Source organism: Eubalaena glacialis, chromosome 13, assembly GCF_028564815.1.
Source record: "Eubalaena glacialis isolate mEubGla1 chromosome 13, mEubGla1.1.hap2.+ XY, whole genome shotgun sequence".
In the NCBI taxonomy this organism is placed as follows: domain Eukaryota; kingdom Metazoa; phylum Chordata; class Mammalia; order Artiodactyla; family Balaenidae; genus Eubalaena; species Eubalaena glacialis.
In genome coordinates, this window is record NC_083728.1 from 79,920,566 (window position 1) to 79,947,607 (window position 27,042).

General features: G+C 39.1%; 1 protein-coding gene across 3 annotated transcripts in view; it reads left to right on the forward strand.

Moving 5' to 3' along the window:
* The window catches only part of CRCP (CGRP receptor component), a 63,847-nt gene extending 37,798 nt beyond the window's left edge, over positions 1–26,049 (forward strand). For 2 of the 3 annotated variants that reach the window (XM_061208206.1, XM_061208205.1), the window contains one exon: positions 231–2,295. In XM_061208206.1, the coding sequence (XP_061064189.1) occupies positions 231–380 (150 nt within the window). In that variant the 3' untranslated portion in view covers positions 381–2,295. Of the gene's footprint in view, positions 1–230; positions 2,296–25,858 lie in introns of those variants that run through there. The other variant, XR_009703158.1, reaches the window with a different exon arrangement.
* Positions 26,050–27,042: the final 993 nt, after the last annotated feature.

Sequence of the window (27,042 nt, forward strand, 5' to 3'; positions counted from 1 at the left end):
CTTTTTTCACTGACCCGTTTGGAGCGGCCACATCGTCTTACCCTGGAATTTGAGCTGGCTTCTCTCTCCCGTGGAGCCAAGATGGAAAGGACCTAGAGACCCCAGGCAGCTCAGGAGCTAGGCCCTGAGCTCTGTGCTGAGGGGCTGGGCCGGGACCAGGAACAACATGGGCAGGGCCCTGTCTGTGAGGCCCCATTGTAACTCCTGGAGGGTTTTCTTTCCTTCTGCAGATGGTGGAGGAGAGTGAAGAACGGCTGACAGAGGAGCAGATAGAAGCTCTGCTCCACACCGTCACAAGCATCCTCCCTGCAGGGCCAGAGGCTGAGCAGAAGCAAAATACCAACGATGACATGACAATGGACGAAGAGGACCCAGCATAGAAGAGCACAGCTGGCCCAAGTGTCTCGTGAAGTTGAAAGGCCCAGCAGCCATTTCCCAGACATTCAGAGGATTATTTATTTGGTTTTACCTTCTATCCCAACAGGCCTGATTTCCTGGTTAGTTGGGTAAACCACAAAAATAAGCCTTTCTCAAAAATAAGCTAAAAAGAAATCCTTGTGCCTCTGAAAGAAGAAACATGGTGGATAGGCTGAGGTTGTCAGGGCAGAGAGCTAAAGAGAGGAAGAGTGAGTCCAAGAGGACAATACTGTGGAACTCTGTGTGGTAAAAATATTTCTTCTGTGGCCTTTGCCATGGTTGTGGGAAGGTCCCTGTACACAGCTGGTAAAATACTTGCACTGGCTTTGATGGGCTATATCCTAATTAGTTTCATCTGCTTCCCCAGGAGCTTCCCAAGCAGGCATGCAGAGCCCTGCTAGGATGAGAGCTGAGTTACGAGAATCCTGTTAGATGGCTAAAAACTCCCAAAGCAGCAAATAGTTGCTCTAAGTTAAAATGAGCCACTGAACTTGGCTCACCTTAGAGGAATCTTTTCCTTGAGAACAGTAGAGATAAGAAGAGAACGGCCTGGACAACTCTTCATCAGGTCTAAAGGCCCCTTTCCTCTGCTGGCATGGGCTTTGTTTACAGCTCACTAATTAGTATTAAATGTTAGGGCACCAGCTCACTCCAGTTGAAAAGAGGCACTCCAGACTGAATGACCGTGTCACCTGCCTTTCTGAATACCTTCAGTTTCCTGCCCTGTGACAGGCTCTGCCTGTTGAAGCCAGGTGAGCTTCATTTGCACAATGGGCAAATTGTTTGCATCTTTTAAAAAGGGCAATTCCCTGGGGTTCCAGTGGTTAGGACTCTGCACTTTCACTGCTGAGGGCGTGGGTTCAATCCCTGGTCGGGGAACTAAGATCCCACAAGGTGCAAATTGTGGCTCAAAACAAAAAAAACCCAAAAATGAAGAAGGTACAGTTATGTAGCTCTTTTTGTGGATGGAATATGAAGAGCTAGAGGTTAGTTAATAAGAATTTGAATTTGTTGACTGTTGCATCAGTTTTTGAATTTAAAATATTAGAATAATTACCATGTGAAGAACTTGTTAATATTCAGGCTTTGGAGAGTTTAGTAGCCCCAGACATGTAGTTGCCTTAGATCCTAGGAATATTGTTAAAAATTAATTTCCCATATTCACTCTGCTCCCTATTTGGGGAAGAAAATGCCCATAGACATTAATTTTTCAAATTGGTACTCGTGTTGTAAGATCACATTTTCAGTGCTTCTGTTAATTGGATTACTTCCCACCCCTTGGAATTCCCAGGTTATTTCAGCCTCCCCACCACCCCTGCCAATAGGCAGTTATGTTCATCTTAACCTTATCATCTAAAGATCAGTTGAGATCTGCTTACAGGCAACATTGAAATTAACAGGGCATTTATTTTTTATTTTATATTTTTTTAAATTAATTTTTATTGGAGTATGGTTGCTTTACAATGTTGTGTTAGCCTCCACTGCACAACAAAATGAATCAGCCATACACATACAGGGCATTTATTTTTTTATTTTTATTTTTATTTTTCATTGCAGAAAGAATTCAGTGAGAGACAAAGTGATGGGTAAGAAGTGGATTTATTTAGAGAGAAACACACTCCACAGACAGAGTGTGGGCCATCTCAGAAGGGGAGAAAGGCCCAGGGCATTTATTTTTAAATCTCTCTTTTGAGTATCAGGAATTTTACCAGGAGCTGTTGATTTGTCAAGGCATGCATGTGCTTGTATTATTTTTGTTTCATTTTGACCTTGAGTGTGTTAGGTGCTTTTTCTTCATGGATTTAGGGCTTAATTAGTTAATAATAAATTGTTTGCAGATGACTGCCAACTTGTGCTATTTTTATAAATCTTTGAAGAGTTTGTTTTGCCATGGATAGGAAGAAATAAAATGAAATCTGACTTAAAAGCTAACATATATATATATTTTTTTAATTTTAATTTTTTTCTTAAGTTGAATCTATTTAGATCTAAATTTTGTGTTGGATTTCAAGAAGATTTTAAGTTTCTTTATTTGGGACCTGAATTTAGCCTCTGATTAAGTTTCTGATTAAGTCAGACAGGCTCTAGGAGACTTAACCTTTATAAGAAATATGGTCTTTGTAATATTCCCATAGCATTAGTAATCAACACTTCAGAAATAAAAGGTTGTAATTTACACAAGAAGCTTAACCAGGATCATATCTGGAAAGGAGAGCTGGGAGTCTATGAGACTTGCTTTTCATTTTATGTCCTTCTGTATGGCTTCAGTTTTTGACCAGGTGACTGTTTTATTCTTTAAAAAGAAAAAAAAAATCTGTTTATTTACACGTTGTCCTTGGCCTCTGCCTAAGTTATTAAATGTATAGTGGATAGTTAAATTATGTCCCAAACATGGAGACTGACACCCAGTCCAGTCACTCTGGGAGACGCAGCACTGAGGGGATTGATCTTTCAAGAAGGTACCGCTGAACTCTTAAAAGATGAAGTTGACTCTTACTTAGAGGTTTATCCAAATAATTTCCTTGCCTCTTTTTGCTTAAAAGTTACTGTATGACCCACTACCACCTCAGAGGACTTGCCACTTATTCAAGGCTTGTTCATAAAATAATGGGTACTGTTTTCCTAATCAGTCATTGTGTAAGCATACCAGCTCTCAAGAGCTTATACCCTAGTGAGAGATGAGAGGATCAGTCCTCCCGTATATTCTTTGCTAAATCATTTTCTCCCCTGAAACCAATTTGTTACTGCTCGTGTAAATGGATCATTTCTCAGTAAACTATAAAACAGACCACATACCCTGAAAAGGATTGTCAATCTGATTTAATTACACAATGAACTAAGGGGATAAAAGGAAGCAAAACTGCCCAGAACTGGCCAGAAAGCCTTTTACATATTTTAAAAATAAAGATATAATTCACAGGGACTTCATTGGCAGTCCAGTGGAAGCTGCACTTAGCCTTCCAATGCGGGGGGTGTGGGTTTGTTCCCTGGTCAGGGAGCTGGGGTCCCACGTGCCTCGTGGCCAAGGGGCCAAAACATAAAACAGAAGCAATGTTGTAACAAGTTTAATAAAGACTTATAAAAAAGAAGAATGTTCCACATCAAAAAAATCTTAAAAAAAAGATATAATTCACATACCATAAAATTTATCATTTTAAAATATACCACTCAGTGGTTTTGAGTATAATCACAAGATTATACAATCATCACTACTACCTAATTCCAGAATGGTTTCATCACCCCTAAAAGAAGCCCCATATCCGTTAGCAGTCATTCCCAATTACCCATAGTCCCTGGCAACCAGTAATCTACTTTCTACTTTCTGTCTGTCTGTATTTGCCTATTTTGGACATTTCATATAAATTGAATCATACAGTATATGGCCTCTTGTATCTGACTTCTTTAATTTAGCATAATTTTTTCAAGGCTCAAATGTGTTGTACCATTCCTTTTTATGGCTGAATAATACTTCATTGAATGGATATACCAGATTTTGTTTATCAGTTCATCAGTTGATAGACATTTGGGTTGTGTCTACTCTTTGGCTGTTATGAATATGCTGCTGTGAACATTCATATATAAATTTTTTGTGACTGTTTACCTTTCTTGAATATACATACCTAGGAGTGGAATTGTTGGGTCGTATGGTAACTCTGTGTTTAACTTTTTTTTTTTTTTAGATTAATTTTTTGGCCATGCCTTGTGGCGTGCGGAATCTTAGTTCCCCAACCAGGGATCAAACCCATGCCCCCTGCAGTGGAAGCACAGAGTCTTAACCACTGGACCGCCAGGGCAGTCCCTGTGTTTAACTTTTTGATGAACTACGAAACTGTTTTCCATAGTACATGTACCATTTCATGTTTCCACCAACAACACAAGATGGAATCCAGGGAATTCCCTGGTGGTCCAGCGGTTAGGACTCGGCGCTTTCACTGCCATGGCCGGGGTTCAATCCCTGGTCAGTGAACTAAGGTCCCACAAGCTGCGCAGCGTGGCCAAAAAAGATGGAATCCAGTCTTTCACTTGTTATTGTCCCTCTTGTTGATTATAGCCAGCCTAGTGTTTGTGAAGTGCTATCTCGTGGTTTTGATTTGTATTTCCCTAGTGGCTACTACGGTTGAGCATCTTTTCATGTGCTTATTGGCCACTTGTGTATCTTATTTGGAAAAATGCCTATTGAAATCCTTTGCACCTTAAAAAATTAATAGATTTTGTTTTTTCAAGGAGTTTTAGGTTTACAGAGAAATTGAGCAGAAAGTAGAGAGAGTTCCTATATAGTCCCTTGTCCCCACCCCTCCCAACACACAGTTTCCCCTGTTAACATCTTGCATTAGTGTGGTGCATTTGTTACAGCTGATGAGCCAGTATTGGTACATCGTTACTAAAAGTCCATAGTTTACATTAGGTTCATTCTTTGTGAACCTAATGTAAGTGCAGAAAGTGCAGTAATGCATACGTAGAATGGGTTTTGACAAATATGTAATATTATATATATAATGTTATATGTGACATCATTACAGTATCATCAGAATATTTTCAATGCCCTAAAAATACCCTATGTTCCACCTATTCATCCCTCCCTCCCTTCCTCTAAATTGTTGGCAACCACTGATCTTTTCACTGTCTTCATAGTTTTGCCTTTTTCAGATGTCGTATAGTTGGAATCATACAGTATGTAACCTTTTCAGATTGGATTTTTCACTTAGGTTACTCCATGTTATTTCATAGCATGACAGTTCATTTCTTTTTAGTACTGAATAATATTCCATTGTCTGCATCTACCAGATTGTTTATCCATTCACCTATTGAAGGAAATCTTGGTTACCGTCAGGTTTTGGCAATTATCAAAAATAGCTGCTATAAACATTTGTGTGCAGGTTTGTGTGGACAGAATTTTTTAACTCATTTGTGTAAATACCAAGGAGTGTGATAGTTGGATTATATGGTGAGAGTATGTTTAGCTTTATAAGAAACTGCCAAATTGTCTTCCAAGGTGGCTGTACCAGTTTGCATCACCACCAGCATGAATGAGAGTTTCTTTTGTTCCACATCCTCACCAGAATTTGGTGGTGTCAGTGTTTTGGATTTTGGTCACTCTAATAGGTGTGCGATATTACCACATTGTTGTTTTAGTTTGCAGTTCCCTAAAGACGTATGTTCAGCATCTTTTCATATGTTTATTTGCCATCTCTCTGTCTTTTTTGATGAAGTGTCCCGATCTCTTGCTCATTTTTTAGTTAGGTTGTTGAGATTTAAGAGGTTTTTAAAATATATTTTGGAAACTAGTTCTTTATCAAATATGTGTTTTACAGATATTTTTCTCCCAGTCTCTGTGGCTTCTCTTTTCATTCTCTTAACAGTATCTTTCACAGGGCAGAAGTTTTAATTTTAATGAAGTCCATCCTATCCATTTTTTCTTTCATGGTTCATGCTTTTTTTTTTTTTTTTTTTTTTTGGCCTCACTGCGTGGCATGTGGGATCTTAGTTCCCTGACCAGGGATCAAACCCACTCCCCCTGCACTGGAAGCGCAGAGTCCTAACCACTGGACCGCCAGGGAATTCCCTCATGGATCATGCTTTTGATATTGTACCTAAAAGGTCATCATGAAGCCCAAGGTCACCTAGATTTTCTTCTGTGTTATCTTTTGGAGTTTTATAGTTTTGCATTTTACATTTAGGTCTATGATCCATTTTGAGTTAATTTTTGTAAAAAGTCTAAGACCTTTGTCTACATTCTTTTTTTCAGCGGGGGGGGGAGGGTGCTGTGCCTCGTGGCATGTGGGATCTTAGTTCCTCGACCAGGGATCAAACCTGCTCTCCCTGCAGTGGTTGCGTGGAGTCTTAACCACTGGACTGCCAGGGAAGTCCCTACATTAATTTTTGCATGTGAATATTCAGTTGCTCCAGCACCATTTGTGGAAAAGACTATCCTTTCTCCATTCAGTTGCTTTTGTTCCTTTGGCAAAGATCAGTTGATTTTCTTTGTGTGGGTCTGTTTCTAGGCTCTATTTTGTTCTATTGGTCTGTTTTCTATTCTTTCACCAATATCACACTGCCTTGATTATTGTAGCTTTGTGTTAAATCTTAAAGTTATGTAGCATCAGACTCCTAGCTTTGTTCTTCTCCTTTGCCCATTTTTAATTGGGTTGTTTGTCTTTATTGTTGAATTGTAAGATTTCTTTATATAATCTAGATACTAGGCCCTTGGCAGATATATGATATACAGTTATTTTCTCCCATTTTTGGGTTGTCTTTTCACTTTCTTGATGGTGTCCTTTGGAGCACCTAAATTTTTAATTTAGATGAAATCCAGTATATCTCTTTTTTGTTGTTTTTGCTTCTAATTTTGGCCTCATATCTAAGAATCCATTGCCTAAACCAATGTCATAAATATTTGCTCCTGTGTAACTTCTAAAAATTTTATACATTTAGGCCTTCAATCCATTTGAGGTTATTTTTGTATATGGTGTGAGGAGGGAGTCCAGCTTCATTCTTTTGCTTGTGGATATCCATTTATCCTAGCACCATTTGTTGAAACCTGTCCCTGTTCCCCCCGCCCCCCACCTCAAGTAGTCTCTCCCTGAGAAGAAAGTGACTAAGTTTCATCGGTCAGTTCCTGTGGACTACTGAGTTATCTGTCATCTTAGGCCCTTGTTAAATGTTATGTAATCCACAGCAGCCTCTCGCCCCTTTAGACGTCACTCTACTGTTTAGAACAGGGATCAGCAAGCTTCATCTGTGAAGGGCCAGATAGTATTTTAGCCTTTGCAGGTCATAAATTACCATCACAACTACTTAATTCTGCTGTTACAGCGTGAAAGCGGCCATGGAAAATATATAGATGAGTGGGACTGTGTTCCAGTACAACTGTTTACAGAATTGGGCAGTAATCTGTAATTTGCTGATCCTTGTTTAGATGGTTCCAGAGTGGGGAGGAGAAGGTTCCCTCTCCACCGATAATCTTCCTCATGAGGTCCTCAGTGTGTTCTGTAGGACATCTGCACTCTTCCCATGAATGCTTCAAGAGCTGGCATGCTGAATCCTGGTGTAGATTCTACCCACTAGCATGATGCAGAAGTCTTAGAGTGTGTTTCGTCTTGACTGTCTTACCTGCCACACACTATGGGGCTGGCTTGAGGATTCTGTGTTCAGTCACATAAGCTATAATTTTAGGTTCAGCAAAGGTTTGTTGAGCATATAGTATGTGCCAGGTTCAGTGCTATATCCTTGGGCCATAGAGTCAAACCTCAAGTTGCATATGGCTTGCAAGATAAGACAGGTTAATTAATGCTTCCACTGTTTTCTCTTGATCCATTGTGTACCCTGTCTGTACTTAATATACCTAAAATAGTCTTTCTTTACATCATACCCTCAGCTCAAAAACTGAAAGTCTTCCTATGACATTGAGAATAAAATATCTATATGACATGAGCAAAATGGAGAGCTAGGAAGCTCCAACCTCTTGTTCCCCAACAGAGACATTAAAAACAACCAAAAGCTAGCTAAAGTGAGCTTGTGGGAGCTCTGGAAAACAGTCAGAGGCCTACAGTAACCAAGAATGGCCAATCAAGAAAAAGCTACATTCAAAATGGTAGAAAATTTTGTGGAATTTTTGCTCACCCTTGTCCCCTCACCTCTGGGCAATCTTGCTCTGGAGGAGGCAGAAGCCCATTTCTCAGTTCCCTCCTTCAAACTGAAGGGAGCAGAGCAAACCTTATTTGCAATATTCTAACTTGTCTGGGAGCTGCCTGAAGAACTAGTTTCTGTTTCCCCTAATTGGATCTCTGCAGGGGAACTCAGTAGAAAGTGACAGTAATTGCTTACAAAATCAGTAGAATAAGACTCACAGACACCTAAGACAAGACATTGTGGGTGGAGACATACAATAGACTATCTAAGGCCCCAAGGAGAAATGAGTAAGACTCTGCATAAGACATATAAAAGCAATTTGTATAGAGAGAAATCACAAAAGGTACACAGATCCAGGTGAGATGTATGCTAAGAAAACATCTGAAGACTTTAGCTTTCTACTTTGGCTGATCCTAAGGCTCACAACATATCTTAATCAGTAAACAATTTTGCTGGCATAGACCCAGTTTGCCAAGGCTAGGAGAGGTGGTGGTTTTTTCAAATGCCCAATTTTCAACAACAAAATAATTGCAAGGAGCAGGATAGCCTGGCCTATTCAAAGGAAGAAAATGAAGTGCAGGAACCTTCCCTGAAGAAACATAGGTATCAGACTTACTAAATAAAGACTTTAAAACAACTGTCTGAAATAAGCTCAAAGAGTTAAAGGAAGACAGACAAAGAACTATAGGAAATCAGGAAAATGATATATGAATAAAATGAGAATAGTAACAAATTATAAAAAGGAAACATTCTGGAGCTGAAAAATACAATAACTTAATTGAAAATTTCACTGAGGGTTCAACAACAGATTTGAGAAGGCAGAAGAAAGAATCAGCACAGGAGCAAAAAGGAAAACAAACAGATCCTTAGGGACTTATGGCACATCAACAAGAGGACCAATATATATATATGCAAGTACCAGAAGAAGAGAGAAAGAGAAAGAGATTATTTGAAGAAATATTGGCCAAAAACTACCCAAATTTGTGAAGACATGCATCTACAAATCAAAGAAGTTTAAAATCCAAGTAGGATAAATCCAGAAAGACCCACACCAAGACACATTGTAATCAAACTATAGAAAAATAAGGACAATGTTGAAAGCAGCAAGAGAAAGGTGACTCGTCACGTACAAGGGATCATCAATAAGATTATCAGTTAATTTCTCAGCAAAAACTTTGGAGGCCAGAAGGGAACAGGATGATGTATTTAAAGTGCTGAAAGAAAAAAAAAAAACTTTGAACCAAGAATTCTATACCTGGCAAAACTATCCCTCAAAAATGAGAGAGAATCACCTCACACCCATTAGAATAGCTACTATAAAACAAAACAAACAAACATAACAAATGTTGGGGAGGATGTAGAGATTGGAACCCTTATGTACTGTTGATGGTAATGTAAAATGGTGTAACATATAGAAAACAGTATAGCAGGACCTCAAAAAAATAAGCATAGAATTATTGTATAATCCAGCAATTCTACTTCTGGGTATATACCCAAAGAATTGAAAGCAGGATCTAAAAGACGTATTTGTACACCCATGTTCATAGGAGCATTATTCTCACTATCCAAAAGGTGGAAGCAAAACGAAGTGTCCATTGACAGATTAATGGATAAACAAAATGTGATCTGTACATATACTGGAATATAATTCAGCCTTAAAGGAAAACCTGACACATGCTGCAGCATGGATGAAACTTGGGGATATTATGCTAAGTAAAATAAACCAGTCACAAAAGGACAGATACTTTATGGTTCCACTTATATGAGATATAGTCAAAATCATAAACACAAACATAGAATGGTGGTTTCCAGGGACCAGGGGGAGGAGATAATCAGTTGTTTAATGGTTATAGATTTCAGTTTTGCTTGCAAGTTGAAAAGAGTTCTGGAAATTCATTGCACAACAATGTAGATGTATTTAGCACTAATGAACTGTACACTTAAAAATGGTTGAGATAGTAAATTTTGTGCTTTTCCACACAAAAAAATACTTTTTTTAAATAAATAATTTTATTTTATTTATATTTGGCTGTGTTGGCTCTTCATTGCTGCACACGGGCTTTCTCTAGTTGCCGTGAGCAGGGTCTACTCTTTGTTGTGGTGCAAGTGCTTCTCATTGCAGTGGCTTCTCTTGTTGCAGAGCACGGGGCTCTAGGCATGTGGGCTTCAGTAGTTGTGGCACATGGGCTTAGTAGTTGCGGCACGCAGGTTCTAGAGTGCAGGCTCAGTAGTTGTGGTGCACGGGCTTAGTTGCTCCACGGCATGTGGGATCTTCCCAAAGCTGGGCTTGAACCTGTGTCCCCTGCAATGGCAATTCTTAACCACTGCACCACCAGTGAAGCCCTCTTCTATGGTTTCTTTAAAAAATTTCCTCCTATTTTCCTTAAGACATTTTTCTTTAAATTGCATTTATTTAGTCTTATGTTTCCTCTAATTTAGTCTTCATTTTTTTCCCCTTCTAATTTTTACTCTGAGTAAAGTAAAACTCTTATTTATGAGTTTTTGTAACTTTATTTACTGTGGTTCATTCATGTCATGTATCATTTTCTTATTAATTTTTAGCTGGTTTTAAAATAGTAGGTTGCAATTTGAGCTGTTTCGTGTGCACGTATTTCTGGTGTGCTCTCATTAGCTTATAGAAATGTTATACTCTTTTTCTTTTTTTTAATAATAACCTTGTATGAATTTGACCTCAATAATTTTCTGCTGTTTATTTTTATATGAAGTTAGTTTTCTGGAACTTTTAGAAGGAGTTGTGTGGTTCAGGATGGTTTTACTAACTTCACAAAGCTCCCTCTTTTGTTGTTTTCATATAATATTCAAAAACATGGTGGCTTGCTGACTCTGTTCCCCTCCCACTCTTTTATTTAGACCAAGGATTGGCAAAGGCCACCTGTTTTTTTGTAGATAAGGTTTTATTAGACCACAGCCCTGCTCATTCATTTACATATGTTTATGGCTGCTCTCAGGCCAAATCTGCAAGATTGAGGAGTTGCAACATGGACCCTATAGCCTACAAGCCAAAAATATTATGGTCTAGCCCTTTAAGACCCTGATTTAGACCTCTTCTTTCTTTGTCTCTCTGTTGTCCCTGTTTTGCTCAATTTTGACTTAATCCCAGTTGTGTCTTCTCAGTGTGAGGCACTGTCAAGGAAGCCAGTCAGTTTAGAGAGTTCAAAGGGACCCACACTGCTTCAGACCTTAGTACCCCTTACATTTAAAAAACTGTGGTAAAATATACATATAACATAAAATTTATCATTTTAACCATTTTTAGTTTAACAATTCAGTATATTCACAGTGTTGTGCAATCATCACCACTGTATATTTTCAGAACTTTTTTATCACCCCAAACTAAAACTCTGTACCCATTAAACAGTAATTCCCCATTCCCCCTCTTTCTCTAGCCCCTGGTAACCTCTATTCTACTTTCTGTCTCTATGAATTTGCCTATTCTAAGTACTTAATGTCCTTCAGTATCTGCTTTATTCCACTAAGCATAATGTTTTCAAGATCATCCATGTTGTAGTAGGTATCAGAATTTTGTTCCTTTTTATGACTGAATAATATTCCATTGTATGTATATATCACATTTTGTTGAGCCATTCATTTACTGATGGACACTTCAGTTGTTTCTACCTTTGAACATTGGTGTACAAATATCTGTCTGAGTCCCTGCTTTCAATTCTTTTCAGTATATATCTAGAAGTGGAATTGCTGGATTATACAGTAATTCTATTTTTAACTTTTTTTGTTGTTTGTGTGTGTGTGTTTTTGTGTTTTTTTGTTTTTTTGTTTTGGCTGCACTGCACTTGCAGAATCTCAGTTCCCCAACCAGGGATTGAACCCGGGGCATGGCAGGGAAAGCCTGGAATCCTAACCACTAGGCCACCTGAGAACTCCCTGTTTTTAACTTTTTGAAGAACTGTCACAGTGGCTTTTCCATTTTTCCGCAGTGGCAGCACCATTTTATATTCCCACCAGCAGTGCACTTGGATTCCAATTTCTCCACATCCTTGGCCAACATTTGTTTTTTTCCGGTTTGCTTTTGTTTTAGTAACAGCCATCCTCATGAGTATTAAGCGTTATCTCATTGTGGTTTTGATTTGCATTTCCCTAATGATTAGTGATGTTGAGTATCTTTTCATGTGCTTATTGAGCACTTGTGTTTCTTCTTTGGATATATGTCTATTTGAGTCCTTTGAATTGTATTCGTTGTTGAGTTGCGGAAGTTCAGTTCTTTATGTATTTTGGGTATTAATTCCTTATCAGATATATGATTTGCAAATATTTACTCCCATTTGTGTGTTGTCTTTTCACTCTCTTGATAGTGTCCTTTGATTATTTTCCCTTTTAGAATTAATAAATAATTTATGGAGAGATATTTTAAGATTATGTAAATATCCTCTTCCTCATCAGACTTTCACTCACTAATTTAAGCATCTATCAGTGATTCTTTCCTGAATCAATGGCTACTATTTTTGCACACCAACCATGTTCCAGATACTGCGCTAGGTGCTTACCATGCATTATCCCTATGTCATAGATGAGGAAACTGAAGCTGAATAGGTGAAACAACAGTGTAAGGACTCCTAGCAAGCAGTAGAAATGGGAGTAGACTCAGGACTGTCTGCTCCAGAGCTAGAGCTCACGTGCTAGAGCTTGGGAAGCAACCGTTAGCTGGAAACTTGGGGCCCCAAGCATCAGGTCTATTGAGCTAGCCTGTTTTTGATGCTCCTTCCTTGTGTTTCCCAAACACCCGCGACCGTGAGAGGGGGAAGAACAGGCAGACTTCAGGGCTATGGGCTGTGACATGCTGGGTGTGTTCTGCAGTCAGGAACCAATCCCCTGATAGAGTACCAGCTACCCAGACTGATCTGCTTACAGTTTATTGGGTCACTGTGTATCTGCAGTGTTCTGCAGGTATGGTTGAGTCAGTAGCTGGGCTCACAGAACCAGAAGTCCCAAGTTGTCCTTTCAATGATAGGGGTCGGGGGGGGTGGTCTTAGTAAACCTGGCAGGTTCTGGGTTAAACACTCCCACTCTTTCCTCCTCTGGGGCCTTAGCTGGGAGGAACAGAACATGGGCAGGGTGGGGTCCCGGGGCAGGGAGCCAGAGCCCTGAGTCATAGGGAAACCAAGGAGTCAGAGTGAGGGCACAGCATGTTGAACCAGAAAACCTAGAGGAAAGCCATGGTCTGAATGCTGGGAGGAGGGAGAAGTCACCAGATGCAGGTGAGGTCACAGGAGGGATCACAGTCCGAAATGGAGCCAAGAACAAGCTCCAGTGGGTCAGGATCACATGAGGTTGGTATAGGAGATGCTGAACCTGTTTCTAGAGATCTCCACTGTGGGAGGCTTATTCTCCAGGGCTGACAGTGGCCTAAGCCACACAAGGCCAGGTGTGTGCATTAGTCACAGGTGCCTTATTGGATCAGGCTTCGTGGTGGACATTCACCTCTCCAGCTACAATTGGGCATCTCCAGTAGGCCCATACCCACTTCCACTGCCTGGGATTCAGCCTCTGTATCCTATCAGCTGGGGTCACCTAGCTCAGCTCCTCATCTGCTGTGATTACTCAGTCAGACCCCAACCCTCTCTTGGATGAAAACTGCATTCTTCATGAGCTTTACTCTCAGACACTTTCCGTGTAGTGGCGTTTTTTTGTTTTGTTTGTTTTTGTTTTTTTAACCATCCAGAAATAATTCCATGCTTACAAAAAGTTGCAAAAATAAAAGCAGCACAATATAAAAATATGCATTTTTCCCCCAAACCATCTTAAAGTGAGTTAAATACATCATGACTCTTTACACCTAAATACTATATAATTAATTATCGCTGGTGTTTTCTCCCTTGCAATGAATAAGCAGTGCAGGGAGACCATGCAAATTTTCCTTAACAAAATTGCCCCCTAGATTGAGCGTCCCCTGATTCTTCCCTAATCCAGTCTTTACCGCGATGGTTACGAAACGGGTTTGTTGACTCCAGCACTCCCTCTGCATCTTCCATTCTGCCCTCAAAACCCCATCTTTTCAAAAGTGCTGCCTTACTTCCTGGATGGGGTTCCAAGCCTATCTTGTACCAGGCCCGGACTCAGTCATTTCCTTGAGGAGCATGACTCCTTTTAGTGCTGAAGGTATCAGAGATCAAGTTCAGAGAACTGGGTGTCCTCATTGCTACTGGAGTGCCTTTGCTTCCTGGCTCTTTCAATGGACAGAGCTAGGAAATATATGCTTGTGTATGCACATGTACATACGTACACATATTTGCATATTCATACATATGTATAATATCAACATGCATATACATATTTTAGAAATCATGAATTTACACTGATATCCTCACAGAGTTATTTCTTTTTTTTTTTTTTAAATAAATTTATTTATTTATTTATATATATATATTTTTTGGCTGTGTTGGGTCTTCGTTTCTGTGCGAGGGCCTTCTCTAGTTGCGGCAAGTGGGGGCCACTCTTCATCGTGGTGCACGGGCCTCTCACTATCGCGGCCTCTCTTGGTGCGGAGCACAGGCTCCAGACGCGCACGCTCAGTAGTTGTGGCTCACGGGCTTAGTTGCTCCGCGGCATGTGGGATCTTCCCAGACCAGGGCTCGAACCCGTGTCCCCTGCATTGGCAGGCAGATTCTTAACCACTGCACCACCAGGGAAGCCCCAGAGTTATTTCTTGCTTTGCCCACTCCGTATGTATATGTCCCTTCTCCCTCAGTGAGAATCCTGGCTCCCAACCGTATCAACATATTTGCTCAATCCTATATTACATCTAAAGTAGTTTATTACATCCAAGATGGTTTCTGAATTGCTTTGCCCACACCATTACAAACAACAGACCTACCAAAAGGAGTTCAGGATTTGTTTCCAATTCTTCCCCCTCCCACCACACCCCTGCCCCCAGTTGAGGGTATGTAGTCAAATACTGTGTTAAGTTACTTGAATTGATTCTTCTTTTTAGTGTGGTTATGGTGCTTATTTGATTATTTCCATTGTTTCAGTTTGCTTTCAGTTTTAAACTACCTCCTTTCCATTCTTATTGATTTAATTTTATTTTTGAATGTGTGACATATTGCCATACTTTCAAAAGTCAAATCTATAAAAAAAGTTATGCTCAGAGGAATATCACTTCCACCTATTCTCCTCCACCCCTTGTAGGTAACCAATGACATTGTTTCCTGATTTATCCTTCTTGTGTTTTATTTTGTAATGATAATCAGTTATACATATATTTTCTTATTTTCCCTTCATTCTCGAGCAAAAGATAGCATACTATATATGTGTGATGCAATAAGAAATATATTTGGTCTTTGTTCCCGGTTCCTTGCACAGAGCTCCTGAGACCCTTGAGATTTCCTGAGTGATGGGATTATCTTTAGTTACTCATAAGGAGCCCATTTTTTTGAGCACACCTGAGTTTATGGTAATGAGATGATATAGTGTGAAGCCCCTAGATAGCTTCAGGATGGGGCTGGTCACCAGAAAGACCAAGTGATTAGAAGGTTGGAACTTTCAGCTACACCCACCAACCAGCCCTCCTTCTAGCAGTTGTTCTGGCCAGAGCCCACCTGGATCACACATGAGCCAGGATAAGAGGCCTGAACAGTTTGCGGCTCTAACTCAGCCCCTGGTTACCAGGAATGGGAGAGAACCTTACAGTCCATCAGGAACTTTCTTGGCACTGACAGTGTGGGAACAGCGATGAAGGCTATAAACGATGTCTTGGAGAATGAGGGTTGGGGCAGCCCCATGAGGTATCTTGAGTAAAGGACAACTACGATAGGACTGTTCTGAGTGGCTGAATCCTGTCTATACTTTTGTGCAAGAACATACACACACCTCACATGCCCTTTACTACTCGCTCTGGTTTTCAGCCTCCTTTGAGTGACCTGGCCCTTCCTCTTGGAAGCCATGCTGGTGAGTGCCTAGCAGGAGTACAAGCCCTAGGCCAGATGAATCCAGGTTCTGCTGTTTACTTGTTGCAGGACCTTGAAATTACTTAACTTCCTTGATCTCTCCATCTATGAAATGTGAATAATCAGAGTAACTACCTCCTGGGATATTAGCGGGGGTGTTACAAAAAATACAGTTTATATCAGCATATGGACATATATATGTAACTGAAACCAAAGTTTTATGAAACAGTCCTTATCTTTACTATGTGCAATGTTCTCTTATAATTTTCTCTTCTATTGTATTCTAGTCTGTCCTTTTAAACAAATACGTTGATTGTGCCTCCATGTAATCTCATGACTCACTAATGGGTTAGCACCCATAGTTTGAAAAGCATTGCTGAAAACTCTTCTGTCTTCAAATAGGGAATTAAAAAATGAAAAGAAAAAAAAAATGAGTCAATAGAAAAATATATGTATAAGATCAAAAAATATATATTTCCTCCAAGTAGATTTAATTAATTCAACAGACGTACAGTAGAGTATATAATTGTTTCGCCATTACTCCTTCCCTTCCCTGTAAGGTGATTATGTATACCTTCTTGCTAAGCGGTCCATTGTGAGGTTTGGCTATGTTACTTATGGCTTTTGGCAAGTGAGCAGGAATGACTCATATAGTGTCTGAGCAGAAACTTTAAAAGCAAAAAATTGCATAGTTTGGCTTGGTCTCTAGTGATTTTGCCCTCTGCTATGAGAACAGTATGTTTCAGATAGGTCTGTTCCTTTGGCCTGGGTCGCAGAGTGAGAATGTACACAGATCCAAAGCGCAGCCTGTCCTCAGCCCTCATGTAACATGAGAAACAAATATTTGTTGTTATAAGCCACTGAGATTTGGGGTTGTTTGTTACTGCAGCAAAAGCTGACTATTCCAAGAAGCAACTTAATGAAAAAAAAAAAAGAGAGAAAAACCCAAAGCATTCTTTTGAACATTTAAACAATACAGAAGTATATAAAGTAAAACATAAAGTTCCCTTTCACCAACTCCCTGCTCCTTCAGGAGTCATCATTGGTAACATTTTGGTGCATGTCCTTTCAGAGAAGGAAATTTTTGAAATGGTTGTTTTCTAATCTTTTTTTTTTTTTTTTTAAGATTTTTAACAATTTCATGTAATGTCTGAAACATTTATATTAACATATTTCCATACAAATAACCCAATGAAAGTTTAGTATTAGTTGTTTTGTTTGTTTGTTTATACTGCAGGTTCTTATTAGTCATCAATTTTATACACATCAGTGTATACATGTCAATCCCAATCGCCCAATTCAGCACACCACCATCCCCACCCCACCGCGGCTTTCCCCCCTTGGTGTCCATATGTCTGTTCTCTACATCTGTGTCTCAACTTCTGCCCTGCAAACTGGCTCATCTGTACCATTTTTCTAGGTTCCACATACATGCGTTAATATAGGATATTTGTTTTTCTCTTTCTGACTTACTTCACTCTGTATGACAGTCTCTAGATCCATCCACGTCTCAACAAATGACTCAATTTCGTTCCTTTTTATGGCTGAGTAATATTCCATTGTATATATGTACCACAACTTCTTTATCCATTCGTCTGTTGATGGGCATTTAGGTTGCTTCCATGACCTGGCTATTGTAAATAGTGCTGCAGTGAACATTCGGGTGCATGTGTCTTTTTGAATTACGGTTTTCTCTGGGTATGTGCCCAGTAGTGGGATTGCTGGGTCATAGGGTAATTCTATTTTTAGTTTTTTAAGGAACCTCCATATTGTTCTCCATAGTGGCCGTATCAATTTACATTCCCACCAACAGTGCAAGAGGGTTCCCTTTTCTCCACACCCTGTCCAGCATTTGTTGTTTGTAGATTTTCTGATGATGCCCATTCTAACTGGTGTGAGGTGATACCTCATTGTAGTTTTGATTTGCATTTCTCTAATAATTAGTGATGTTGAGCATCTTTTCATGTGCTTCGTGGCCGTCTGTATGTCTTCTTTGGAGAAATGTCTATTTAGGTCTTCTGCCCATTTTTGGATTGGGGTGTTTGTTTCTTTAATATTGAGCTGAATGAGCTGTTTATATATTTTGGAGATTAATCCTTTGTCCGTTGATTCGTTTGCGAATATTTTCTCCCATTCTGAGGGTTGTCTTTTCGTCTTGTTTATGGTTTCCTTTGCTGTGCAAAAGCTTTGAAGTTTCATTAGGTCCCATTTGTTTATTTTTGTTTTTATTTCCATTACTCTAGGAGGTGGATCAAAAAAGATCTTGCTGTGATTTATGTCAAAGAGTGTTCTTCCTATGTTTTCCTCTAAGAGTTTTATAGTGTCCAGTCTTACATTTAGGTCTCTAATCCATTTTGAGTTTATTTTTGTGTATGGTGTTAGGGAGTATTCTAATTTCATTCTTGTACATGTAGCTGTCCAGTTTTCCCAGCACCACTTATTGAAGAGACTGTCTTTTCTCCATTGTGTATCTTTGCCTCCTTTGTCATAGATTAGTTGACCATAGGTGCATGGGTTTATCTCTGGGCTTTCTATCTTGTTCCATTGATCTATGTTTCTGTTTTTGTGCCAGTACCATATTGTCTTGATTACTGTAGCTTTGTAGTATAGTCTGAAGTCAGGGAGTCTGATTCCTCCAGCTCCGTTTTTTTCCCTCAAGACTGCTTTGGCTATTCGGGGTCTTGTGTCTCCATACAAATTTTAAGATGATTTGTTCTAGCTCTGTAAAAAATGCCATTGGTAATTTGATAGGGATTGCATTGAATCTGTAGATTGCTTTGGGTAGTATAGTCATTTTCACAATGTTGATTCTTCCAATCCAAGAACATGGTATATCTCTCCATCTGTTGGTATCATCTTTAATTTCTTTCATCAGTGTCTTATAGTTTTCTGCATACAGGTCTTTTGTCTCCCTAGGTAGGTTTATTCCTAGGTATTTTATTATTTTTGTTGCAATGGTAAATGGGAGTGTTTCCATAATTTCTCTTTCAGATTTTTCATCATTAGTGTATAGGAATGCAAGAGATTTCTGTGCATTAATTTTGTATCCTGCAACTTTACCGTATTCATTAATTAGCTCTAGCAGTTTTCTGGTGGCAGTTTTAGGATTCTCTATGTATAGTATCATGTCATCTGCAGACAGTGACAGTTTTACTTCTTCTTTTCCAATTTGTATTCCTTTTATTTCTTTTTCTTCTCTGATTGCCGTGGCTAGGACTTCCAGAACTATGTTGAATAATAGTGGTGAGAGTGGACATCCTTGTCTCGTTCCTGATCTTAGAGGAAATGCTTTCAGTTTTTCACCATTGAGAATGATGTTTGCTGTGGGTTTGTCGTATATGGCCTTTATTATGTTGAGGTAGGTTCCCTCTATGCCCACTTTCTGGAGAGTTTTTATCATAAATGGGTGTTGGATTTTGTCAAAAGCTTTTTCTGCATCTATTGAGATGATCATATGGTTTTTATTCTTCAATTTGTTAATGTGGTGTATCACACTGATTGATTTGCGTATATTGAAGAATCCTTGCATCCCTGGGATAAATCCCACTTGATCATGGTGTATGATCCTTTTAATGTGTTGTTGGATTCTGTTTGCTAGTATTTTGTTGAGGATTTTTGCATCTATATTCATCAGTGATATTGGTCTGTAATTTTCTTTTTTTGTACTGTCTTTGTCTGGTTTTGGTATCAGGGTGATGGTGGCCTCATAGAATGAGTTTGGGAGTGTTCCTTCCTCTGCAATTTTTTGGAAGAGTTTGAGAAGGATAGGTGTTAGCTCTTCTCTAAATGTTTGATAGAATTCACCTGTGAAGCCATCTGGTCCTGGACTTTTGTTTGTTGGAAGATTTTTAATCACAGCTTCAATTTCATTACTTGTGATTGGTCTGTTCATATTTTCTGCTTCTTCCTGGTTCAGTCTTGGAAGGTTATACCTTTCTAAGAATTTGTCCATTTCTTCCAGGTTGTCCATTTTATTGGCATAAAGTTGCTTGTAGTAGTCTCTTAGGATGCTTTGTATTTCTGCGGTGTCTGTTGTAACTTCTCCTTTTTCATTTCTGATTTTATTGATTTGAGTCCTCTCCCTCTTTTTCTTGATGAGTCTGGCTAATGGCTTATCAATTTTGTTTATCTTCTCAAAGAACCAGCTTTTAGTTTTATTGATCTTTGCTATTGTTTTCTTTGTTTCTATTTCACTTATTTCCGCTCTGATCTTTATGATTTCTTTCCTTCTGCTAACTTTCGGTTTTGTTTGTTCTTCTTTCTCTAGTTTCTTTAGGTGTAAGGTTAGATTGTTTACTTGAGATTTTTCTTGTTTCTTTAGGTAGGCTTGTATAGCTATAAACTTCCCTCTTAGAACTGCTTTTGCTGCATCCCATAGGTTTTGGGTTGTCGTGTTTTCATTGTCATTTGTCTCTAGGTATTTTTTGATTTCCTCTTTGATTTCTTCAGTGATCTCTTGGTTATTTAGTAACGTATCGTTTAGCCTCCATGTGTTTGTGTTTTTTACGTTTTTTCCCCTGTAATTCATTTCTAATCTCATAGCGTTGTGGTCAGAAAAGATGCTTGATATGATTTCAATTTTCTTAAATTTACTGAGTCTTGATTTGTGACCCAAGATGTGATCTATCCTGGAGAATGTTCCGTGCGCACTTGAGAAGAATGTGTAATCTGCTGTTTTTGGATGGAATGTCCTATAAATATCAATTAAATCTATCTGGTCTATTGTGTCATTTAAAGCTTCTGTTTCCTTATTTATTTTCATTTTGGATGATCTGTCCATTGGTGTAAGTGAGGTGTTAAAGTCCCCCACTATTATTGTGTTACTGTCGATTTCCTCTTTTATAGCTGTTAGCAGTTGCCTTATGTAATGAGGTGCTCCTATGTTGGGTGCATATATATTTATAATTGTTATATCTTCTTCTTGGATTGATCCCTTGATCATTATGTAGTGTCCTTCCTTGTCTCTTGTAACATTCTTTATTTTAAAGTCTATTTTATCTGATATGAGTATTGCTACTCCAGCTTTCTTTTGATTTCCATTTGCATGGAATATCTTTTTCCATCCCCTCACTTTCAGTCTGTATGTGTCCCTAGGTCTAAAGTGGGTCTCTTGTAGACAGCATATATATGGGTCTTGTTTTTGTATCCATTCAGCAAGCCTGTGTCTTTTGGCCGGAGCATTTAATCCATTCACGTTTAAGGTAATTATCGATATGTATGTTCCTATGACCATTTTCTTAATTGTTTTGGGTTTGTTTTTGTAGGTCCTTTTCTTCTCTTGTGTTTCCCACTTAGAGAAGTTCCTTTAACATTTGTTGTAGAGCTGGTTTGGTGGTGCTGAATTCTCTTAGCTTTTGCTTGTCTGTAAAGCTTTTGATTTCTCCATCAAATCTAAATGAGATCCTTGCCGGGTAGAGTAATCTTGGTTGTAGGTTCTTCCCTTTCATCACTTTAAGTATATCATGCCACACCCTTCTGGCTTGTAGAGTTTCTGCTGAGAAATCAGCTGTTAACCTTATGGGAGTTCCCTTGTATGTTATTTGTCATTTTTCCCTTGCTGCTTTCAATAATTTTTCTTTGTCTTTAATTTTTGCCACTTTGATTACTATGTGTCTCGGCGTGCTTCTCCTTGGGTTTATCCCGTATGGGACTCTCTGCGCTTCCTGGACTTGGGTGGCTATTTCCTTTCCCATGTTAGGGAAGTTTTCGACTATAATCTCTTCAAATATTTTCTCCGGTCCTTTCTCTCTCTCTTCTCCTTCTGGGACCCCTATAATGCGAATGTTGTTGCATTTAATGTTGTCCCAGAGGTCTCTTAGGCTGTCTTCATTTCTTTTCATTCTTTTTTCTTTATTCTGTTCCGCAGCAGTGAATTCCACCATTCTGTCTTCCAGGTCACTTATCCGTTCTTCTGCGTCAGTTATTCTACTATTGATTCCTTCTAGTATAGTTTTCATTTCAGTTATTGTATTGTTCATCTCTGTTTGTTTGTTCTTTAATTCTTCTAGGTCTTTGTTAATCATTTCTTGCATCTTCTCAATCTTTGCCTCCATTCTTATTCCAAGGTCCTGGATCATCTTCACTATCATTATTCTGAATTCTTTTTCTGGAAGGTTGCCTATCTCCACTTCATTTAGTTGTTTTTCTGGCGTTTTTTCTTGTTCCTTCATCTGGTATATAGCCCTCTGCCTTTTCATCTTGTCTATCTTTCTGTAAATGTGGTTTCTGTTCCACAGGCTGCAGGACTGTAGTTTTTCTTGCTTCTGCTGTCTGCCCTCTGGTGGTTGAGGCTATCTAAGAGGCTTGAAGGGAGGCTCTAGAGGTGGGTAGAGCTGACTGTTGCTGTGGCGGTCAGAGCTCCGTAAAACTTTCTCTAATCTTAATGAGATAAAATTAGTACACGATTTTCCATAAATAAAGTTTTATCGCCTGTTTGTTTACATATGGCTGCTTTCACACTAAAATAGCAGAGTTGAGTATTGCAACAGAGACTGTAATGCCTAACATATTTACTGTCTGGCCCTTCACAGAAGAAATGTGCTGACCCTTTACCTAAGTTTACCAAATGTTAACATTTGGCATTTTGTAACTTTTGTTTTTATTTCTCTCTCTTTTATATGTGGATTTTTTTCTAAACTATTTAAAATAAAGTGTAGATATCATGACACTTTATATATTTCAGTATGTATTTCCTAAGAATAAGTGTACTCTTATACATAACCTGTCAACTCTAATAATATAATAGCCAGTTATTTTACTAGCAAAAGTGAGTTTATTTGGGAATAGCAGAGGAATTGAAATTTGGGATATGTGAACCATGGTGGACAATAGGCAAGTCCAGAGAATAAGGAAGGGAGACTTGCTTTTATAGGGAAAAGCAGGAAATTGGGAAGCGCTTGTGATAACCAAAGAGTCCATTGGAGGAAGCTGGTAGTCCAAAGTATGGAGCCTTCTCATTGGTTGGGCTACTACAATCTCTAATTGCCTGGGTTGTCATGGGTGGAGAGAAGTTTTCTTCTTGTGCTGGATAGTAAAGTAGAGGCATCTTCCTGTGGGAGATGTAGGTATATATCTCTTCCTGTTTGGAGCAATCAATGATGCATGGTGGGGCATGAGATCTCCCCGTACAGGCCTGTCCCAACTCCAGTCTTAGCTGAGGTTTCTTTAATTGATTCCACATTTCCCCCTTTTGATCAAAATCTTTCCTCGAAAGCATTGCTGATCAAGAGTCAGGATCTCTGCACGTAGTGGTTTGTCCCTCGGTGCCAGGAAGGATCTTCCCTGGTTGTTATGTCCCATGTGGGAGGGAAGTACACAAATCAGAAACCTCTTGAGTCTCTATTTGAGTAACAAGGAAAGGTGGTAGGAAGAACTCTCAGGAATTTCTTGTTTAAAGTCCATATTTAGTCAAGGTTGTAAGTGCTAGAAATTACCTCAAAGTGCTGAACTAGCTCATCTTATTAGGCATGTCATTTTTTTAAAATTTATTAATTTATTTATTTTTTGGCTTTGTTGGGTCTTCGTTTCTGTGCGAGGGCTTTCTCTAGTTGCGGCGAGTGGGGGCCACTCTTCATCACGGTGCGCAGGCCTCTCACTGTCACGGCCTCTCTTGTTGCGGAGCACAGGCTCCAGACGCGCAGGCTCAGTAATTGTGGCTCACGGGCTTAGTTGCTCCGCGGCATGTGGGATCTTCCCAGACCAGGGCTCGAACCCGTGTCCCCTGCATTGGCAGGCAGATTCTCAACCACTGCGCCACCAGGGAAGTCCCAGGCATGTCATTTTTGCAAAGGTTCAACAAGCAGTAGGTACAGAACTTAACAAACAGGACCACAGATCATTATAAAATGATACTTAATTATCTATTTGATCAAAGTAACAATAAAAGATTTCAAAGACAAATAGAAAATGTTACATAGTTGTAAGGGAGACTTAGCTCTTTTAATATTGAGAAGATTCCGTTTTCTTAACTAATCAGAGACTTGATTAAGACAACATGAAGCACAGGAAATAATTTTGGTAAAACAGAAATCTCTGTTTTCTAAGCTGGTTACTTGAAGGTAAGGAAAAACCTTTCACAATTTTTTATCAGGAGTAGATCAATATTCCAAGAAAATCTTGTTCTTTTAGCAAATGAAAGAAAATTGTTTTAGTTTTATATAAGTACACCACTTATTTTAAAGCTTAGTCTCAAAACCTTTATAATCTTCACCAGCTTGACCACACGTAAAGTTTCTTTTTTCAAAGATTCTTTTTCCAGAAATCTTCTACAACTTACTATTTCCGTTTAGCTTTGTCCTGTCTTTCCTCTTTCCTATTCTGAAACAATCAGCCTCATTTTAGGACAAAATTACTTTCTTTCCCTCAACAAAATTTCCATTCCTCATACCTTTTAATGCCAAGAGCACATATCCTTCTTTCCTTGCATACAGAGTTATTTTCCCTTATTATTCCTAGTAACTTCACTAGAACGGTCTGTTATTGACAAATTTCTGCATACATTTCATAATTCCTAAAAGCATATTTTCCCCACAGTAAAATTTCCAAAATATGGCATGCTTACCAATAGATCCAACTATCTTTAATTCGTTTGTAAAGGAAGCCCAAAGTGAATGAACCCATTTTTAGTAATGTATCAGTATTTTATCTTACTTGGGAATGATGTAGATATTTAATGATTACCCATCATTTAACTTAGCAAAACTGTAAGATTCCAAGTTACCAAAAAGATTTGGGGAAGCTACCTAAAAGCATTACTTATAAACCTTTATCTCATTCACATCCAATTTACTTGTTTTCAACAGTCATGTAGCCATTTTTGTAACACTTGCAAAAATTTTTACCATACCAAGTTATTTTTCTTGCTGACAAATTTTGTAACAAAGATAACATGAACTTATCTGACCAGTAAGCTCAAGTAGAATAAAAATGGTATGCCTGCATTATTTTCAGTGTTGATAACTCCAAAGATATGCCTATTTTAATTAAACCCCAAACTAGCTTTCATTCACCAACATTAATCTCAGATCATGTAAACCTGAAAAGCACCTGGTCCAGTCTCTGTTATATTTTAACTTATATAAGTGCTTGTTTGTTTTTAAACCAATTAAATAGAGCTCTTTTATAAATTAATTTTAGCAATACCATCTACAGGTAGAAAAGGAAAAAAAAACCCCACACATCTACAACACATATATACACATAGACACAAATGAAAATACAGACAGATGCAAACAGGGACCTTCTAGGTTTGTTTTAAATTTTAGCCATGTCTCAGATACAAACTCAAAAGAATAGTTAGATCCAAATTGTGTCTCTGGCATGCTGTAAGAATGCTTTTAGAACTGTTTATGGAGTCAATTTGTCTTTTAGAAGCTTCTGCATACCAATCAAAGAATGCATTTTATTGTCTCCCTAAGGGTTTGGACTTCTCTCTTTTAAGGGTTCTCCGTAAGTTGGACTTATTTAAAACAAGGTTCCCCCTTTTGAACAGGATGAGGTGACTTACCAAAAAGCTTCAACAGACAGACAAACAGAAAGCAACTTTTCTCCTATTATCAAAAATCTAGGGCAGTTGATATTTAAATCCTTCCTTCTAGTTGTTTATTTGCTCCAGATAACTTAGAAACAGTAACCAGGGGTTTAGCATTTGGATCCTCAGAGGGTTCGATTTTAAAGGGGCTGGTTTTCACAGAGGAAAGAGGAAAGTGGCATTGGGGGTGGGGACAGAGCACAAGGTGGAGTCTGAAACAAAGGGGGCAGAGAAGACACGCAAGATGGCCCCTGAGACAAAGAACCTGGGGGAGGGGAACACAAGAAGTACGAGGTTTCAGAAGTCATTTTGTTCTTTTCTCTCTCTCTCTCTCTTTTTTTTTTTTGGCCATACCATGCAGCATGTGGGATGTGGGATCTTAGCTCCCCAACCAGGCATCAAACCCGCACCCCCTGCATTGGAAGCACGGATTCTTAACCACTGGAACACCAAGGAAGTCCCAGTCATTTTGTTCTTTTCTACTTTTTCGGTTGTTTCTGCCAGTTTAGAAACGGTATCTTGCAAAGAGGTAATTTTAGAGTTTTGTGTGTATTTGGAAGCTTCCAGGTACCAATAAAAATAAATATACCATTTGTTTTGTTTAATTTTAAAACCATGGACCTCCAATTTAGTCTTATAAAAAAAAAATGAGTTTTGGAAGACTGAAAGCTACCCATAATGGCCACTATAATTCTGAATTACCTTTAGTTTTCTCAGCCCACTTAGTTAAAAATGTGCATGTGGGGAGCCCATAGTTTTTAAACATGAAATCAGCTGGAGTCCCCAAAGGAGGGCTGCCCTCAGAGCATTTAGATGGCCAGGGTCTCATTTTCTTAAGTTCTCCTGGAAACCCAAGAAAGTTGCTAGAGTCCTAACCCAGATTCCAAAAGGACTAAAACAAAATCTTAGATCCCAGTTAGCTTGGTCCCCAAAAGAGAGCCTCACTGCCATGCTCCAGAAAGCAACTGAGTACTCACCAAGGATGAAGCCTTGAACCAGAAAGAACAAAACCTTTCCAGATCCCAAATGAAGTCCGAGAGCTCAAAATGCAAAAAGAGTGGAGCTTGGAAACCAAGATGAGACTCCAAACTGAAAACAGGTGGTAACCTACGGAAGCAATGAGCATAAAGGGCTTGGTGCAGGTACCTCGTTCAGTTCTGGGAGCCATTATCTCTCAGGTCCACCTCCTTTGGACCCCACTTCTGACACCAAATATGTCAACTTTAATAATATAATAGCCAGCTATTTTACCAGCAAAAGTGAGTTTATTTAGGGATAGCAGAGGAATTCCAGTTTGGGACGTGTGAACTACAGCACACCATAGGCAAATCCAGAGAACAAGGAAGGGGAACTTGCTTTTATGGGGAAAGGGGGGGAGTTGAGAGGGTCTGTGATAACCAAAGAATCCATTGGAGGAAGCTGGGAGTCCAACGTATGGTGGCTTCTCATTGGTTGGGCTGCTAGTCTTTGATTAGCTGGGCTGTCATGGGGCAGAGATGTCTTCTTCTCCCTGCTGGATAGTAGTGTAGAGGCACCTTCTGGTGG